Source organism: Eucyclogobius newberryi, unplaced genomic scaffold (genome assembly GCF_026437365.1).
Source record: "Eucyclogobius newberryi isolate DKJ021-1_F unplaced genomic scaffold, fEucNew1.0.hap1 SCAF_1, whole genome shotgun sequence".
In the NCBI taxonomy this organism is placed as follows: domain Eukaryota; kingdom Metazoa; phylum Chordata; class Actinopteri; order Gobiiformes; family Gobiidae; genus Eucyclogobius; species Eucyclogobius newberryi.
Window position 1 is genome coordinate 21,249,733 of NW_027315723.1, and position 19,924 is coordinate 21,269,656.

At 40.5% G+C, this 19,924-nt stretch overlaps 1 protein-coding gene across 1 annotated transcript in view; it reads right to left on the reverse strand.

The window, feature by feature from the left end:
* atad2b (ATPase family AAA domain containing 2B) overlaps positions 1–19,924 on the reverse strand; it is a 112,580-nt gene that overhangs the window by 91,634 nt on the left and 1,022 nt on the right. The window contains exons 2-14 of the mRNA XM_072440144.1: positions 17,587–17,750; positions 16,952–16,983; positions 16,018–16,165; positions 14,101–14,200; positions 13,336–13,474; positions 12,557–12,703; positions 11,719–11,794; positions 10,926–11,027; positions 9,543–9,654; positions 9,348–9,463; positions 7,178–7,352; positions 4,503–4,591; positions 2,023–2,182 (exon numbers count right to left, since the gene is read on the reverse strand). Of these exons, the coding sequence (XP_072296245.1) occupies positions 2,023–2,182; positions 4,503–4,591; positions 7,178–7,352; positions 9,348–9,463; positions 9,543–9,654; positions 10,926–11,027; positions 11,719–11,794; positions 12,557–12,703; positions 13,336–13,474; positions 14,101–14,200; positions 16,018–16,165; positions 16,952–16,983; positions 17,587–17,750 (1,560 nt within the window). The remainder of the gene's footprint in view (positions 1–2,022; positions 2,183–4,502; positions 4,592–7,177; positions 7,353–9,347; positions 9,464–9,542; positions 9,655–10,925; positions 11,028–11,718; positions 11,795–12,556; positions 12,704–13,335; positions 13,475–14,100; positions 14,201–16,017; positions 16,166–16,951; positions 16,984–17,586; positions 17,751–19,924) is intronic.

The window sequence follows — 19,924 nt, forward strand, 5'->3', positions numbered from 1 at the left end:
AGAGCGCTCGTATTAAAAAGCCCCGCTCTCGTTCCCATTCATTCCGCGATCGCTGCGGGGCTCCGCTTTGAACGAACCACAAAAGAAGTTCCATCGTTGCATCTTCTCCGTCCTCTTCCCCTCCTCTCCACGGCCGCCGGAGCACATCTTCCATAGCCGGTTTGTTAGTCAGGAGTCTCACAGTCGGGGATCGGAGGGCCGGCGGTCGTGTACTGATTAGACTTTCATTACCAAGGTTCCTGCCGAGCGGACAAACGACGCGAGGCGAGTGTCCGGAACGCCGAGTCGAAGTAGCCAAGCAGACATTTACTCCGCGGGCTACGCATTAACTTCACGTTTATGCGGAAAGTATCGTGTTCTAGTGGCGGTTTTGATGTCGTGGGGCGATGAGGCGGGAACGTGTTTAAAAAGCACGATTCTGTTATGATTCTATACGGCAAACGACTGCTATATTATCTCAACAATTTGCAGGCTTTGCGACTCGAACAGCGATTTCGTTTCAATGGCGACGTATTGTGCAGCCTCGTGTTTAATGCATTCTCTAAAACAAGGTGGGATATTAATTTTGTCCCCCTCAAGGGCCATACGAAACCAGGAAAGTGGCGAAGGGTCGGACCGCAATCGTCGGTGAAACAAATACTCATCATTGTATGTGTTTTTTTTAGTAAACTATAGGCTATTTAATACATAATTGAATGTATTAAAATGACACAAGTGCAGACAAATATTCCAGAGCCGAGATAATTACAAAAATATAAAGAGGCTTTTAATGTGACGGTTTGCAGATCTCTCGACCGAAACACTTGATGCGATCGAGATGATGCAAATAATCAAAGTGTTGTAGATATTGATCTTAAGTGCACGCAATCTTTCCCCGTGGTTCCTGTGAGTCGAGTACTTCTAGTTATAAAAAAATATTTGACTCTTCTACAGCGATCGACAAGAAAGACTAAAAAGAGCCAAAGAACCGCCGCAGACGCCGGCAATGCAGACGCCGGCATCGCAGACGCCGGCAACGCAGACGCCGGCAACGCAGACGCCGGCAACGCAGACGCCGGCAACGCAGACGCCGGCAACGCAGACGCCGGCAACGCAGACGCCGGCAACGCAGACGCTGACATCGCAGCGTCATTTCATTTGTCAAGCTATTCGAGTGTCATGCTCCATTTTTCCATTTTCAATTATGAACGATACGCCGTAAAAAAAATGAAATGCAGTTTGTCGTTTACGCGGCCCGGCAGCGCTGCAGTAGTGGTGCGGTTAGATCCAGTTCGCAGGAGAAATTATTGAGTTCAGCGTTTGCACGTTCACTGATCAGTTCCTTTTGCAAATATCACATTGGAGCACAAATAACTGGCTCCAAACCGACTCTGAGCGTGAGGGTTGTCGACAGAAAGACACCTCAGATATGACTCGACCTGAACTAAACCAGAACTAAACGCAAAAACTGGGTCTAAACTAGGAATAAACTTGGACTAAATCTAGACTAAACCTGGAAAGAGCAGGAACTAAACTAGAACTAAACCAGGACAAAGCGAGAACTAAATCAGAACCTGAACCAGAGCAAAACCAGACTTTCACTGAACTTTTTGAAACCAGGAGGAAAAACTGGGACTAAACTTGGACAAAACTTTCGACAAAACTTGGACTGTTTCCTGAACTCCTTAAGAACTCTTCCCTTAAGAAACTAAAGATTTTGTAAAAGTTTGTTTTATTAAGAGTAAAAGTCATGTAAAGATTACATTGTGACTCTAGATATTTTTGAGACAAAATACAAAGTTTAAACTGTTTGCAGAAGAGACATTTACTTTAGTAATGTTACTTCAGAGTAACTCTTATTAGTAAAGTAAAACCCACAGAGTTGAGAGACAAATTTTATACGGACAGTGGAACTTTTGTGGATTTTTTTTTTTAAATAAAAAAAAATGTGGTCTGTTTTTTAGAAAATGGCAGATTATTTTGAATGATTTCTATGTTTTTTTTCTGATTATATGAACTGTAAATGCATTTCTGTGTCGTCACCTTCTTGTCGGGCAGGTTGAAGAGAAACTCGCGGTCAAAGCGTCCTGGCCTCCTGAGCGCCGGGTCGATGGAGTCGAGTCTGTTTGTAGCACCGATGACGACGATCTCCCCTCGACTGTCCAGGCCGTCCATCAAGGCCAGCAGCGTGGACACGATGGAACTGAGCAGACGCAGAGAAACCATCCAATCACACGCAATGTCACAATTGCGTTGAGAGGAAACGTCACGACCTCGCCGGGATTCTCGATTGGACACCAAAGAACGACTAAATTCCTCTCTGTCTAATTGTTTGAATTCGTCATATTGCCACTCCTCTAGGATGTGGAAGAGAGTGGAATAATTCACTTTACAATTACCGTATTTTCAGGACCATAAGGCATTTTTTCATAGTTTGCGATTGCATATTCATGTGCAATTACTGTCGTGATCACATGCAATGGTATTTATGTATTTATTTATTTGTCTATGGGAGTTTTTATTTATTTATAGGAGATCTTCTATTGAAAGTGTTTTTCAGACTTCCTATAAGTGATCTGTTCTTCTGTATCTACCTCTGTATCTACCTGCGTTGCACCAATGAAATTTCCCCATGTGGGACAATAAAGGAATATCTTATAGTCCGGAGCGACTTATATGTGATATTATTAACACATTATTCTATCATTTTGTTCGTTATTTTCACACTGATAACCGCATTTCACATGTTGATTATTTTCACACTGACAACCACAAGAGGGCACTCTAGGCTCTAAGCAACGCAGAAGAAGAATCTGCACTTCCTCTACCTCTGGAGTTTGTGGAGTTGTTTAGAAGTGACACAGAGGAAGAAGAATTCAATGGATTTAGTGATTTGGGGTAAAACTGATGCTTTGGTAAACTTGTTAGAATGTTCTTTATGCTATAGTTATCTGAATAACTGTTCATATGTTACGTTAACATACCAGACACTTACCACAGTTCTGTCTGTGCCTCATGTAGCTGAAGGTGCTACGTTAGCATACGTACACCTATTCACCATGTTCTCTAATCTGTTATTATTTTAAATTGCATTCCAAGATGAAATGTCTGTTCTTGGTCTTGGACTTTATCAAATAAATTCCCCCCAAAAATGTGACTTATACTCCAGTTCGACTAATCCGTTTTTTTTCCTTTTAGCTCTATTATGCATTTTTTGGCTGGTGCGACTTATACTCCGGAAAATACGGCAGGTTTACTTTTTTGAATGTAGACTGAAATTTTGCTTCTAAAATTGTCGTGGATGTTGTCAATTATTAGTTCTATCGATTATACTGTAACATGAGTAACATGAATAGGGCTGAATAATCGAGAAAGTAGTAGAGGAAGAAAAACACCTACAAAAAGACCTTTTTCAAACAAAGACGAAGGCCTTATTGCATCAAATGCCAAAAATTATTCATCTTTCCCTGATTTTTCCTTAATAATACACTTTGTTTAGAAGCATTCAGTTGCCATTTAAACCTTTACTTTGGTTGGTAGATTAATCGCCAACTAGTCTATTACTAAAATAATCACTAGTGGCTGCTCGAAACTTGAAAATCACAATTGATTAACTGAATGTTCAGTTGTTGATTACACGCATGGTCAAACTATTGTTAAAAATTTATAATACAATTGGTATCGACCTTTTCTCATGCGTTTCGTATAAATAAACTAATGAGAAGTGCAGCAGAACTTTCTGTCTCGACATTAAAAAAACGAATTATAACCTTAAGCTTAAAATGAATAATGCTTTTGTCCTGATGAGTTCCAAAAGGATAAGCACTCGTAACTGATGAATACATAAATATCAATGTGCTGTATATGCAAAAGCAATCATACCACTGTGCAGTCTCAAATGCAAGTGAAGCAGCGCCCCCCAGTGGTCAGAAAATGAATTACAGCTTACACTTTACTAACATGATGTAGGTCTATTTATAAAGTAAAGTAAAGATGTGGCTTGTATAGAAATCCGATGTACCTGCGTAAAAGGTAAAATACTTGCCACGATAACATATTTTTTAAGTTGCAACAGAATATATCCCTGTAAAAGAGAATATTGGAACTATTTTATGTCACAATAAAGAAAAGAAAAGCAGGAGAATCCCAGTGCGATCATTTCTAAAAGTACAATATTGTTACAAAACATGAGATGCAACATATGAAAAGTTGAATATAATTAATCATTAGCCACATTTGAACATCTAAAGCTCAAATGTTATCAGACTCCAAGAAATTTAAAAATAAACCTCTCTAGTGTAAAGAAACGATAAATATTAGGCCCCAAAAACATTGTTCCATCTTTAATTTATTGAAGATGGACTTAGTAGTGATTGTAAATGTTTTCGTTTGGACGTTGAGTTGTATTTTACTTATACTTTGCTGGTATTTCTGTCACATTCGGCTTCATCTTTTGACGGGACTGAACATGAGGAATCGGACCAGGTTCTCCCTGGTTCGAGGTGAATACTTAACCCGCTCACCTGTGAATCTGGTCTTGTCTGCTCGAACGCACTGGAGCCAAACCGTCGATTTCATCAAAAAAGATGATAGACGGCCTCATCAGATAAGCCTGTTCGCATGAAGACAGAGCGGGAGTGGCATAAACGTGTAGGCGGAGTTAGAGGTTTTACAGTTATTATACATATGTAAGAAAGTCAGAGGATGCAAGAACAGATGAGGGAGAAGAAATGCAGAGGAGTTGGGATTATCAATTAAAAAAATAAGACAAACATTACAAAATAGGACTGTGCAATATATACATACATACCGTATTTTCCGCACTATAAGGCGCACTTAAAGGCCTATAATTTTCTCAAAAAATGACAGTGCGCCTTGTAATCCAGTGCGTCTTATATATGGATTAATTCTGGTTGTGCTTACTGACCTCGGAGCGATTTTTCGTTGTTTTGTTTCGCTTGATGTGCCTTATGCACACACCCGATGCGATATATGAAAAATGATCGAAAATAGACCATTCATTGACAGTGCACCTTATAGTGCGGAAAATACGGTGGGGCAGGTTGTGCACATGTGGGGCAGGATGTGCACATGTGGGGCAAGTTGTAGAGATGTGATGTGGGGCAGGTTGTGCACATGATGGGCAGGTTGTGCACATGTGGGGCAGGATGCGCAAATGTGGGGCAGGATGCGCACATGTGGGGCAGGATGCGCACATGTGGGGCATGTGGGGCAGGATGCGCACATGTGGGGCATGTGGGGCAGGATGCGCACATGTGGGGCATGTGGGGCAGGATGCGCACATGTGGGGCAGGTTATAGAGATGTGATGTGGGGCAGGTTGTGCACATGTGGGGCAGGTTGTGCACATGTGGGGCAGGATGTGCACATGTGGGGCAGGATGTGCACATGTGGGGCAGGTTGTGCACATGTGGGGCAGGTTGTGCACATGTGGGGCAGGTTGTGCACATGTGGGACAGGATGTGCACATGTGGGACAGGATGTGTACATGTGGGACAGGTTGTGCACATGTAGGACAGGTTGTGCACATGTGGGGCAGGATGCGCAAATGTGGGGCAGGGTGCGCACATGTGGGGCAGGTTATAGAGATGTGATGTGGGGCAGGTTGTGCACATGTGGGGGAGGTTGTGCACATGTGGGGCAGGTTGTAGAGATGTGATGTGGGGCAGGTTGTGCACATGTGGGGCAGGTTGTGCACATGTGGGGCAGGTTGTGCACATGTGGGGCAGGTTGTTCAGATGTGGGGCAGGTTGTGCACATGTGGGGCAGGTTGTGCACATGTGGGGCAGGTTGTTCAGATGTGGGGCAGGATGCGCAAATGTGGGGCAGGATGTGCAAATGTGGGGCAGGATGCGCAAATGTGGGGCAGGATGCGCAAATGTGGGGCAGGATGTGCAAATGTGGGGCAGGTTGCGCACATGTGGGGCAGGATGCGCACATGTGGGGCAGGATGCGCACATGTGCGGCAGGTTGTGCACATGTGGGGCAGGATGCGCACATGTGGGGCAGGTTCTGCACATGTGGGGCAGGTTCTGTACATGTAGCAGGATGTGCACATGTAGCAGGATGTGCACATGTGGGGCAGGTTATAGAGATGTGATGTGGGGCAGGTTGTGCACATGTGCGGCAGGTTGTGCACATGTGGGGCAGGATGTGCACATGCGGGGCAGGATGTGCACATGCGGGGCAGGTTGTGCACATGTGGGACAGGTTGTGCACATGTAGGACAGGTTGTGCACATATGGGGCAGGTTATATAGATGTGATGTGGGACAGGTTGTGCACATGTGGGGCAGGTTAAAGAGATGTGATGTGGGGCAGGTTGTGCACATGTGGGGCAGGTTAAAGAGATGTGATGTGGGGCAGGTTGTGCACATGTGGTGCAGGTTAAAGATATGTGATGTGGGGCAGGTTGTGCACATGTGGGGCAGGTTAAAGAGATGTGATGTGGGGCAGGTTGTGCACATGTGGGGCAGGTTATAGAGATGTGATGTGGGGCAGGTTGTGCACATGTGGGGCAGGTTATAGAGATGTGATGTGGGGCAGGTTGTGCACATGTGGGGCAGGTTATAGAGATGTGATGTGGGGCAGGTTGTGCACATGTGGGGCAGGTTATAGAGATGTGATGTGGGGCAGGTTGTGCAAATGTGGGGCAGGTTATAGAGATGTGATGTGGGGCAGGTTGTGCACATGTGGGGCAGGTTATAGAGATGTGATGTGGGGCAGGTTATGCAGATGTGACGCGGATCAGGCAGAGCTCCGGATCTCTTCCTCATGTTTCCAAATTTGGTTCGATTGATGTTAGTACCATATATCGCATGTGTCTCGCAATAATCAATGCAACAGATGATTGCAATATGTATTAGTTGCAAAATGTTGAAATGATGAAAGGCTGATTTTGTCAATGACTTTTCTTATTTTGTCTAAATGTCCCGTGATTTAGTCTAAGGTCACAATCTCAATTAAAATTGAGCTTTCACAAAACACAGCAGTTATTGAAAGCGTGTTAAAAACTATCACAACTAGAAGAGTCGAGTGTGATTACATAGAAAAGATTACACAACCAATACAAAACAAGACCTGACACAACATTATAAGTTCAAAAAGGGATATTTAGATGATTTAGCATAATCTTTTCAACGCCGAAATGTTGTTGTGGCACCGCCAAAATGTGCTCACCTGATCGAACAGTAACCGTAGCTGGCGTTCGGACTCGCCAACCCACTTACTGAGGCAGTCTGCTCCTTTCCTCATGAAAAAAGAAACCTTCCTGTCGCCCTGGCTGCACTCGTTGGCAAGAGCCCGAGCGACAAGGGTTTTTCCTGTGCCTGGAGGGCCGTAGAACAAACAGCCTCTGAAAAGAGAAGCGTGTATGTCTCAGTCAGGGTTTTCAGGGCTGCAGTGCTTATCCAGTATTGACATTTACAAACGACGTTACCCTAATACAGCGACACTAGTTAAATGTTGGTTATTGCCATGTTAAAGTGCCTCTAACAGGTTGGACGACTCATTGAACTAAAAGGCAGGTAAGATAACCATATGGTATTGTAAGATTTAGCCAAAAATGATTCAAGTTTTAATTCACAATAGCAATTTCTTTAAGTTTATAATTTTACTTTTGGTTTTGAAGGATAAACTATTTTTAATTTTCACCAATAATACACTTTATTCATAAATATTATCCATCTAGAAGTCTTCAGTAACCATATTTCAACCTTTATTTTGTTGTAATAGATTATTCATCTTGAAAACATTTGATGACACCACAATAGGAAATTACCCAGCAACCATTGGGCAAAAACCCATCTAGTGTCAAAAAATAAATAAAAAATTATAATAATTATAATAAATTACGAATAAAAATATATGAGAGCAATATTATTCTGTTGAATTCATGTTTAGAGAATCAGAAAAGTAGTTTATTTTGTGTAAATTATGCATAAACTTTGGATGGAATAGTTTTCCCTGGTGTGATGTCACTGTCATTTTCAACTTTTCTCCACTAATGGCAACATGCAAAAGGTACAAATACACTAAATAAAGTCAAAATTTGAAAATCCTAAAACATAGCAAGCTATAGGTAGCAATATTTTTATGGTTTAAGTAAATGTTATTGTTCCCATAGGGAAATTTGTTGGAAACTTGACTTTTAATAACCTTAATAAAACACATTTCAGAATGATTCAGGCTTAGCAACTACTTAATACCCAAAGCTCTTTATTAAGAATGATTCAGGCTATAAATACTCAATTTTCTAATTGTTCATTGTGAATTAAGTCTTTGATCATGATTTTTTAGGTTAGTAATGTGTAGTTATTATTATAGGGTGGTACTAAATAGTTTTATACGTTACTTCCGACCACGTGACTCGTTTATCATGTCTGAGAGTTTTATCTATGCTCTTCTCCCCAATTTTTTTTATGTCAAATGTCATTGTTTGTTTGGGCTATTCAAATTGAAAACATTAAACAAGTGTGATTTATTTTAAAATCGCTGTGTAAAGCCAAATTCATACCAGATTAACTCAAAGAATCCCGCTCCGGTATCAGACGTTTTGGGAGGGAGTCAAGTTAAACAAAGATATAGAATATTTACAAATACCAAGTCTATTATTGATGAGAATCAGATTTTTTAAAATTATTTGACATTTTTACAGTCTTTGTGATAAAAATGTAAAATATTTTAATCGTCGAATAGTCACAATTATTACGCTTAATTGTAGCAGCCCTAAAGTAAATTTAAAATCTATATGACAGGCTGGACTACACATTCCGCTAAAATGTAGTGAAAACAATTCTATTTCACTAAACATTTTGCCTATTTGTCCCCAGTTTGACAATTTTTGTAAAGTTTATAATGTTACTTCCTGGTTGGACGTGAGGAGCTGATATATCATAAGTAGAGGTAATTATGTTACCTAGCAACCACTGTATTGTAAACAAGCCAAAATCCTTAAAAATTACACAATATTTATGATTTCGACAAACCATAATAGTGTATAACACCTTTATTTTGATGAATAATTGTTCAAACTGTCAGAGGGGTGTCAGTTACGTGTAAATTGTAATGTTGTAGTGTTTTCAATGACACGTCGCACATTGATGACATCACAGAGGGATTCTGTTTAGGAACTCGGCTCTACTTCCTGTAATTTCAAACTATTTTTCAAAATCTTCACAAATTGCACCTTAACAGAAGTAAAACTATGATAAATATTTACCACAGGTTCCACACCACCAAACTAAGTCAAAAGAGAGTGAAATAGACTTAAATAAACAACAACACATACACTCATCAACATAGACTCTTTGACCCTCTCCAAACACGGCTCGGACAACGCCGGTCTCACCTGGGCGGCTGAATCTTGAACTTCTCAAAGACCTCTGGGTAAAGCAGTGGGAAGACCACCATCTCCTTTAGCGACTGAATGTGATTCCTGAGACCACCCACGCTGTCAAACTTCACCTGAAAACGAACACACAAAAAAAGTCGATCGGAAGGTAAAGCGGCAGCACAAAACCTTCTGAAACGCGCCCGTATTTACCGCGTTGTCAAGGTTCATGGGATCCACGTCCGCCAAACTCGCCCCGACCTTGGCGCGATCTCGCAGCACGCCACAGGACAGATCATCAGCGGTCAAGTTCATAGGTAAACACCTGTGGAACAAGTTGTCAAAACGGTTAATAACAGACTTTACAATTCGCTGATGAAATGCGTAGTTTTCTTTCGACGTTCATCCAAATATTGCCCAAACATCATCATCATCCTGAGCTGTCATTGTGGGGTGTGTTATAAAGTTTTAGCAGGTCATAGATGGAAGTTAGAGGCGGGGACAAGGACAGAGCTGGAGGTGTCCTTGGTAAACGCTGTGCAGAGACAGTTCTCCAATGTTAATCTTTTTGAAAAAAGACATAGATCATAGCACCAAAGTGAATGAGAGAATTTCAACATTTCAGTTCAGCGTGAAGAGAGAATGAATAATGCATGGAATTGTAAAGCAACTTTGAGCTTTTATTATATAATTTAGGTCTCTACGGTGGAAAAATAGAGCTGGAAAACCGGTCGGAACGTGATGGTAGAATTTGCCATTAGATTGCAGATTTGTTTGCTGGTTTATGGTTCAGATCTCTGTAACCGGGACGTTACGATACCAAATTTTAGTATTGCAATTATTGTGAGAAAAAGCATTGCAATTTAACGATTATACACGATTATTGAGACTGTGACCAAACAACAGTGGCATCTTTAATTTTCTTTGATTTCCATGGTAAAGACAAAGACAAAATCAAATGTGACAAAAACAGCCAGATTAAAAAGTTGATTTACGGTACATTTAAGTCTATTTTTGGGCTGTATATAAAAAAATTTAAAAGATCTACTGGTAAATTTTGCTTCTAAAATTGCCACGTTTATTTTTTTATTTGATTATTGAACCCAATAATCACAACATCCCTGCTCTGTAATCACATGAAACTGAAAGTCCAGTGTCTTCTCGCTCAGCATGAATAAACAGAAGTGATTTTTTTTAAATAGTTTTTATTGGTTCAGAATGTAGTAGTGCCATTATTCAACACCACTTATGTGATTGTTGACAGTTGAAAGGACTTTTAGACGTATGAATCATGAGTTGACAGGTTTGTGAAGCCAATCCCCAACAAATAAAGATGTTTGGTTACCGTATTTTCCGCACTGTAAGGCACACCGGAATATAAGGTGCATTAAGCGAAACAAAACGTGTACCACATAAAATCGCTTCGAGGTCAGTAAGCACCACCAGAATTAATCCATATATAAGGCGCAAAATTAAAAGGCTTTTAAGTGCGCCTTATAGTGCGGAAAAAACTGTATTACTTCCCTTTGTGAATTTGATATTGAATTCTAAACTACAGTCAAAAGAAAGAAAAAGGAAGGAGAGCTACGGCGTCACCTGTTCCTGGCTCGAGTCATGCTCTTGCTCTTCCTCCTCTCGAAGCGCTCCTCGTCGGACGAAGACGTGGTATCGCTGCTGTGAATGGCGTGTTTCTTCACTCTGCGGAAAGGTGTGACACACAGAGGCGGTGGGACGGCGGTGTGACAAATAGACGCGGCGTGATGGCGGCGCGACATGCACGCAACGCTCTGTTAGCGCTGGGGGGAACGTCCAATAAACCCACGTGACTCTTTCTTATTAGGGCACGGCGAAATATGACGGTACTGAAACGTTAATCCTTTATGTTTGCGGTACAATCCGTGGCATAGCAATCGGCACAACAACGATAGACCCGTCAGGGATTTAGTTCTGAATAATTGCGCGCACGAGCTGGCAACGACAATTATAAACGTTCTATACCATCCGGGCGGTAAAACAGGAACATGAACGTTTCCGATCGTAGACAAATGGGTGTTGACTATACGTTTATTATATTTAACAAGTATTGGATAATATATTGAACTCCAGCTCCAATGTACGCGGGATTCGTCGCGCCCTGATCGACTGAAACAAAAACGTCATTGCCTGCTGTATCTTTGGTGCCATTGGTTGCGCGATAACGTTGTGGTTGAGTTTTCATAGTTTCACGTTTAGCAGGCGACTGCATTAGAGCTCAGTCGTGGGAAAGGTACCGGGATTCGGGAGGCAGGCGTTCCGTTCACAGTCTCCGGAAGGGTCTATAGCACGTTCTACCGCTCCCCGTCTCCACGCGAAGCAGCAATACGGGAGATCGTGACGTCGTCAAACTGACCTTATATGGCTTATTCTCGCTGGAGATCGGTGAGTATCAAAAAGGGAGGGACTGCTTTGTTTGCGGTTGGCGGGCACTGTGGAAACCAAAGAGTGACAAAAATTAAGATCAAGCCATACTCAAAAACAACATTACAATAAAGACGGGGACATTTCTGTGCCATCTTAATGCGATTTTAATGCATTTATTGGTGACATTGTGCAGAACACCTGTAAATGTTCTCACCAGGAACAACGTCCGATCGCTTCTGGGACCAGACCAAACAAATTCAGCCCGGCCTTTTTCCAAAACGGTATTAAAATATGCCGACCGCCGACTTTACTACCGAAGTCTATCGCAGCGAAAACATGATCCAAAGTGCCGATGACAGGTTTTTACAATTTTCTCATTTTGACTTTATTTGGTGTATTTATATCTGTTGTACATATAAATAATAGTTTTAAACCAATCGAGGAGGTATTTGTGGAGAAAATGTTCAAAAATGTCATTCCAGTCAAAGTTTATGCATAATTTACACAACGAAACAACTTTTTGGACTCTTTAAACATTAATTAACAAAATAATATCGCTCTCATATATGAATAATAATAATGTGACATTAGAGGAGTTTTTGCCCAGTGTTTGCTGGGTAATTTCCTAGTGTGATGTCATCGATTACTAACAGGAAGTGAAATAATAAACCAAAAACATTTGCCATATAATATTTTTTAGCAAAATTCAAAATATATTTATCTCTGTCGTCCGACCTGTAGGGGGCACTTTAAACTAACCATAAAAAGCATTTAAATTGTGGGCGAACCGTTGTGTTGGATCGTACGGGTGTGGCTCCTTTTCTTACCGATGGGCGGAGCCTGATATCTCTGCACGGTCTTGCGCTGCCTCAGATTGTACGGCCGGTCGTTCTCTTCTCCGGCCTCCTCCGCTTCGTCTCCTTCGTCATCATCGTCATCCTCGTCGGCGTCCTCTTCCTCTTCCTCTCGAGAGCCTGAAAAGACGGAAGCGCAAGTCTCATCATACTGAATGAAACAATGAAACAAAATGATGTCGACGTCCGTTTAATATTACTGCGTCTTGCAAATAAAGGAGCTTGACTGAATTCTACGTTGATCTTTTTATTCATTTACCGGTACATTTCCGTATTTTCCACACTATAAGGCGCACTTAAAAAAACCAACAGTGTGCTTTATAATCCAGTGTGCTTTATAATCCAGTGCGCTTTATAATCCAGTGCGCTTTATAATCCAGTGCGCCTTATATCAAGATGAATTCTGGTTGTGTTTACTGGCTTTGAAGCGATTTTGTGTGGTAAATGTTTTGTTTCGCTTAATGCGCCGTATAATCCAGTGCGCCTTATAGTGCGGAGAATATGGTAATCGTCAATGAATGGCCTCTCAGTAAAAGTGCGGTTTGGAGCTAAATTCAGACATTGGAAGAAGAATTATGACTATTTTTGAGTATATTTGTGTTTGTGTAAGGTCTTGTTAAAGTCTGTACTGTTTATGTTCAGGACATTAACATTGTGAGTCAAAACAAAGAGGAAAGACAACTGCGGTACATGCATTTTGTCTCCGCGCGCAGCTCTAAATGGGCGTTAATGTTCTGTACGTAGCCATCTACCTTCAGTACCTTCATCGTCGTCGTCGTCGTCCTCTTCTTGATTTGCTTTGCTCATCGATTTGTGGTGGGCCGGCACATACGGATTCCGACGCGACGACTTCCGGCGTTTCACCCGGGAATACATGTCCAGAGTGTTTTCCTGCGAATGACGATCAGAGGGTTAAAACAGTCGCTTTATTTCAATTGCAAATCGGTGGCTGAGAATTGTGCCATTTGACTGATGAAGCGGATACGAGCGCTTTGACTCCTTTCTATCTGTGCGTTTTGATAGAAATTGGCTGTTTTATTTTAGCAGCTCGTCGATAATGTCACTTAGACCATGTAAAGAACCAATTGTGCATTTTCGTTTAGTGTTTTGGCGGAATTAGCTTGATATAGAAAGACGCTAAAAAGGCAAAAGCAGGAAAAGTTAACAAAGCAATCAACATGATTTTGTATTAGCTGCAAAGGTACGTTTTGCATTGCATTAAAGCACAATTGTCATAGTTTGTGTTCCAAGGTCCATGTTGTTTTAGTTTGGTGCTAAAGACGATCTCATATCAAGCTAACGTTATGTTTGTTTTGCTAAGGTGTAAGAGCATGGCATTTAGCATTTACTGTCTTTTTGTGTTTCCCAGCTCTTGCAGTGTATTTACAAGATGTATTGCCATTAAATCCAAAAACATCATCAGTAAAGTGTCAACCTTCATTCGGGGGGGGTATGCTACAGACTCTTCTGATTGCATTTTGTCCCGATGGTTTGTGTTTTAGAGGCGTAAAACTCACTTCCTCTGTGTCTCCGTTCCACATGCGAAGTTGTTCTACCTCACGACTCTGCCGAATGCTGCTGATGTTGTCCATTTCCTGGAGGACAGCTTCAGCAGTGCTAAAAAAAAAAAAACACATCAACATGGACGTTACAGCGGGACAGACTGCAATGGTGAAGAGTGGCTAGGCTGCACTGCTAGTTTATGTGTTGAAACAGGCAAACATGAGCTTTTATTACATCGTTCTTTCTAATAAACTGTAAACTGGCACACTGAGGCGGGCAATATGGCGACGGGCGCACAGATTGTGGCTCAACCCTGCTGTGACAATCTGCCAACGTGGAAGGTCTGTTGTATTGTAAACCAGTGCTTTTCCTTTTTGAAAATAAGATTTTTAAATTATTTTTCTTCAACTTTATGAACATAAAAATGTGAAGAAACAAACAAAACTAGACCAGAGCGAGAATGACGGACATAAATCTTTCAAATGAATAAAAATGAAAACACAAATGAACCCAAACAAATGTCCCACTTTGCCCACACTCTGTCAAATTTGTCCATTTTCAAATAATATTTTTTCCAATTTACGAATGTCCGTTATAATATCAATCCAGTCCTTAATAGTCTGCCTGTTTTGTGTCAATCAATTTCACTCTGTCAAATTTGTGCATTTTCAAATTGAGTCCAAATTAGACTTTTTCCAATTTACAAAGTCATAATGTCAATTTGGTCCTTAATAGTCGACGTATTTTGTGTCAATTAGGGATGTCTCGATCAGGTTTTTTTGGCCTCGATCCGATTCCGAGTCTTCTGATTTTGAGTATCTGCCAATACAGAGTCCCAATCCAATACTTTTGTAACACATTAAAAAAATGGACAAATAAGATAAGATATGCCTTTATTTGTCCACACAATGGGGAAATCCCGGTGTTGCAACGCAAGTAGATACAGAAGAAAAGAACAGATAACACTCTTAATAGAAAGAAACTCTTAACAAAACTCCTATGTACAGAACCTCTCCTATATAAACAGTTTTGATTTGATTTAACACTTTAACAGTGCACCTTTCTTTGAGGTAGCTTGAATAAGAAAAAATATTGCAAAATTTGAATTAAATAAAAATAGCAGCTCAACTTATACCCAGCAGGCATGTAAACAAATAAACAAAGTGTGTATTAAATGAAAGTGCAACAGTGTCATAAAGTAAGGCCAGTAATGTGCTTTTCAGAACTGCACTCTTAATTCTCTTCTGGCTTAAATAATAAAATATATGTTTTTCTTGATGAAATCCGTCTGAATGTCTTCATGTAAGCCAGGGGTAACTCGCTGTAGCCACAGTGTCACACCGCACAGCGCACACTCCACACCCCTGTGTCTGTGCTCCGGAATGGTGATGACGCCTTATTTGTCGCGCAAAATTACATTGAACCGTTGCTTGTCAATGCCCCAGTTATTGAGCATTTTTCCTTTATCTGACACGCTGGCAGTAAACTTTAGTTTTGTTTTGCGCCGTGCTAAAATGTTGTGATCCATTAATGCATTATACGGAGGTGAGAGACTAATAATAAGCTTGAAATGTATAGCGCTGATCAAACAACAACAAGAGTAAAATTTATATCCAATCACTAATCGGGACGCAAAATCCGATTACGATCGGGTCTGAAACCACGTGATCGGGCCCGATTTCCGATCACGTGATCGGGCCTGATTTCCGATCACGTGATTAGCGGGCCTGATTTCCGATCACGTGATCGGATCGGGACATCCCTCGAGTCAATCCAGTGCTTTTCCATTTACTCTACTATAACTCTTTGCTCAAAAGCACAAAGGCGATCTAAGTTTTTCCACCTCGGCAATCTAGGCTCAACAGAAAGCGTAATAGGATTTTTTTTTTGTCCGTTCTGAATCGCTCTGCCCGCCACGTTGGGGGCTTTACCTGTTGACCAGCTGGTCGAACAGCAGGCTCTGGTTGAGATGTTCGAACTGGCTCTTGCGCACTCGGCAGCTCCTCTTCAGCTCCACGTGGCCGTTCATGTGCGAGTGCTCTCCCTTCACGCCGTCGCTGCTGCGGAGGCTCATGTAGGCTGAGGAGAAAGGGACAAAGTGCAGTCATTTGTCTGCGATATTAAACAAAACTCCGGCCATAGAACACCATCTACGTCCTATTCTCATTTACCGTATTTTCCGGACTATAAGTTGCAGCTTTTTTCATAGTTTTATACTCCATAGCGACTTCTATGTGATATTATTCATTATTTTCACACTGACAGCTACAAGAGGGCGCTCTAGGCTCTAAGCGATGCAGAAGAAGAATCTGCACTTCCTCTACCTCTGGAGTTTGTGGAGTTGTTTAGAAGTGACACAGAGGAAGAAGAATTTAATGGATTTAGTGATTTGGGGTAAAACTGATGCTTTGGTAAACTTGTTAGCATGTTCTTTATGCTATAGTTATCTGAATAACGGTTCATATGTTACGTTAACATACCAGACATTTACCACAGTTCTGTCTGTGCCTCATGTAGCTGAAGGTGTTAGCGTTAGCATACGTACACATATTCACCATGTTCTCTCATCTGTTATTATTTTAAACTGCATTTCAAGATGAAATGTCTGATCTTGGTCTTGGATATTATCAAATAAATTTCCCCCAGAAATGCCATTTATACTCCAGTGCAACTTATAGTCCGGTGCGTGAAAAATTCTGTCTGTCTTGTATTGTTTTAGGCAGCTCAAGTGATTTGTTGTTTGACGAAAGTGTTACGCACTTTGCATAGCTTGTAAGAAAAGCATAGTATAATACATTAGATTATAGTAGCATTTCTCTTAATTTAACAGAATAGAAGCAGTTTAACTCTGACAAAAAGCCTTACCGTGTCCATTTTGCACTCCACGAGGGGACATCCTGCGAACGAAAAGAGCAGAACTTAGTAACATGAATCTACTAAAAGTCTGCCGTCGCTGTGTTTCCCCGTGTTTAGAGGTTTGCAATTCAAATGAATTAAACGCAACTGATAGATTATTGAGTCGTCGTATAGTGTTGAATCAATCATTAACTGGTCTAAATACAGGCTCCAAAACCCGTTATGAGCTGGTAGAAGACACTCAACGACTCAAACACTGTAAATTACACAAAAATGACACTGGAACTTCGCTTTATCAGAAAAAACAATTAGAAAAATGTCATATTCAGGACCTTTTGCATTCTAAACAACGCTCTATTTAACAAAAGTAATCATTAGTAGCAGCAGTAAATTGAAGAGCAGTAAAGAGAAAATTGGGCGATATTGGACAAAAATAAGACAATACTACATCAATCCGACATGTCTTTAAACGTATTAGTGGAGGTTTTGACAACTTTTACTGTTAATGAACTCTTTTTCTTGCTTTTTTTACCATAAACCATAGTCTCCACGTTCAGATTTTGCACATCTTTAGAACAGGAACCCGGATATCGCCGCTCTACTTCAAAGTGTGTCCTGTGCGGCGTTTGTTTTGCAGGACTCACCTGGTCCTGTACTTGGGGATGCTCCAGCTCACTCTCTGGCCCTTGGACTGAGGCGGCGGGGACGTGTCGCTCGAACTGGGCTCTGAAGTGGTCTGCCGCCGCGTCTTCTTCGACGGAGGCGATCGAGGGCTGCTGGGAGTGCTCATGTCACTACTGGGTTCTTTCTATACGAAGAAAATTTTAAAAAAAAAATTTTTTTTAAAAATCAACATTCAGAAAACAATCGTGCCTGGTTCAAATGACTTTATAGCCCTCAAAGTGTTATTTTTACTTCCCCAGTCTTGAAACCAGCGAGACAAATACACGTGAAAGAGCAGAGATTAAATAGAAATATTGACTGGAACGTATTGAAAAATCTGAGAAAATAAAAACAATGATTCAGAATGCTAGTCTCAACAAGGCAAATTTTTTAACAATTACTGTGACAAAAACATCACGATTTAATTATTGAGACAGTGAAATGTCTAATGTGTTACTGTTCTTCAGGTGTGAGATCAGCTTTACTAAATTGAACTTTCTGGAAGACATAATAAAGTAAGATATATATTTAGATACCATACCATAAATACTTAATTTTGCTTCTAAAATCTTCACTATCATTTTTTGGGTTCTTATGATTATATTGTTACCTGAATAATCACGATTATCGATTAACAGAATAATCCTGACATCCCAAGTCTCAAAATACTAAAAGAAACGCTGGAGACATTTCCTGTTTTTGATTGAATTTGTATTTATCAAAAAGTCCCAAAAAAATCAAAGAGATAACACACACAAATGTAATACAAAGTTTAAAAAAAAAGTTATTACCAGTTATTTTTATGTTATTAATAATGATTTTATTTTTTTATTTTTTAAACTGCCAAAATTGCACACATTTGGGACATATCTGAAAACCGGTAGTAGTTTGACATATTAAAAAATGTAGGATCATTTGTACTGAAAATTAGGGCTTCAATTATAGATTATTTTAGTCATCAATTGGTCAGTAATTATTTTTTGACTAGTCAAACGATTTTATTTATTGTACTTTTTAAATATTCTCTACCATCAAAGGTTGAACTATGTTGACACAAATACAGTGACTCAAAGATTTTAGATAGAGAACCTTTACAAATAAAGTATATTACTGAGAAAACTCTGAAACCGTTTATTCCTTTGTAACATTTTGATTTAATAGCACGTCTGTCTTTGATATAAAAAGGCATTTTCGTGTGCGTTTTACAGTCTGTATTATCCAGAAAACTATTATAATCATCAACATATTCACACATTTTCCCAGGTAGTGTTTCACCGTGTCATCATTATACAAAATACTGAAGTTTCCTCAGAGCGATCGAGCAGCCCTCAAACGCTGCTATAAAGCTGAGGAACAATCAATAGCTGCAAAGACCTTGAGGAGAGATCTAACATTTCAGCGGCGAGAGAGAGAAGACTCCTCCGTGTGTGGATCGGAACAGCGTCCAGACATCTGCCCTTGATGCTCACGCCCTTCGCGGCTAAACTTTACTCTGATAAAAGTAACATATCTACTGCTGTCGTCACGGGCAACTGTCAGCGTGTGCAGAGGGGGTTGTCGAGGGTCTGACAGACAGGATTGTTCAACTACACGATTATGCATAGCACCAGCGCCAGTCTAGACTAATGTCCAGGGTATATTAACAACAGTATCAGACATTCATGTAAAATATACTAAGAAATAAGGGTGGACGATATGGGAAAAAACTGAAGAATAAAAACATTTTCAGGAGACGGATCGCTGTACATTTTCTTTTTGTCTTTAAGAGGTAAATAAAGTTTGCTGCTTCTTCTGAAATAGATTAAATCCATGTGCCCTGCTACGCATCGATTAATCGACTAAAAACGGGTCCACGTGGCATTGACAAAAGCTCACAAAAAACGACTATGTGCACAAAGAAGATCTAGTAGTAAACTGCATTGTCAAGGGCGGAAAAGCAGATTAAATTGTGCAGTTACTCCAAAAACTACAGCTAACTCACTCCATGCCTACTCTTTTCTGCTGTGGTCCATATAGATCCTTTAAATCCCAATTAAATAATTAGTCGACACTATCGGCCGATTAATTGACAAAACAATTACATTTTTACAGTCGAAATATGCTCATCGATAAGTAGTGTGATACTTTTATATATTTGGGCCATTGCGGACATGACATTTTGTTATTTGGCATGAAGAAAACAACAGAAAGGAAACTTTTTGGGATATTATTGCATCGTGGGCACTTTATCGTGACATATACCGTGAGGTTCATGGCCTGATCACGATTCGATTTACATCCCCAGAAAATGAGTAAAAACAATACAAAAACCCAAATGCA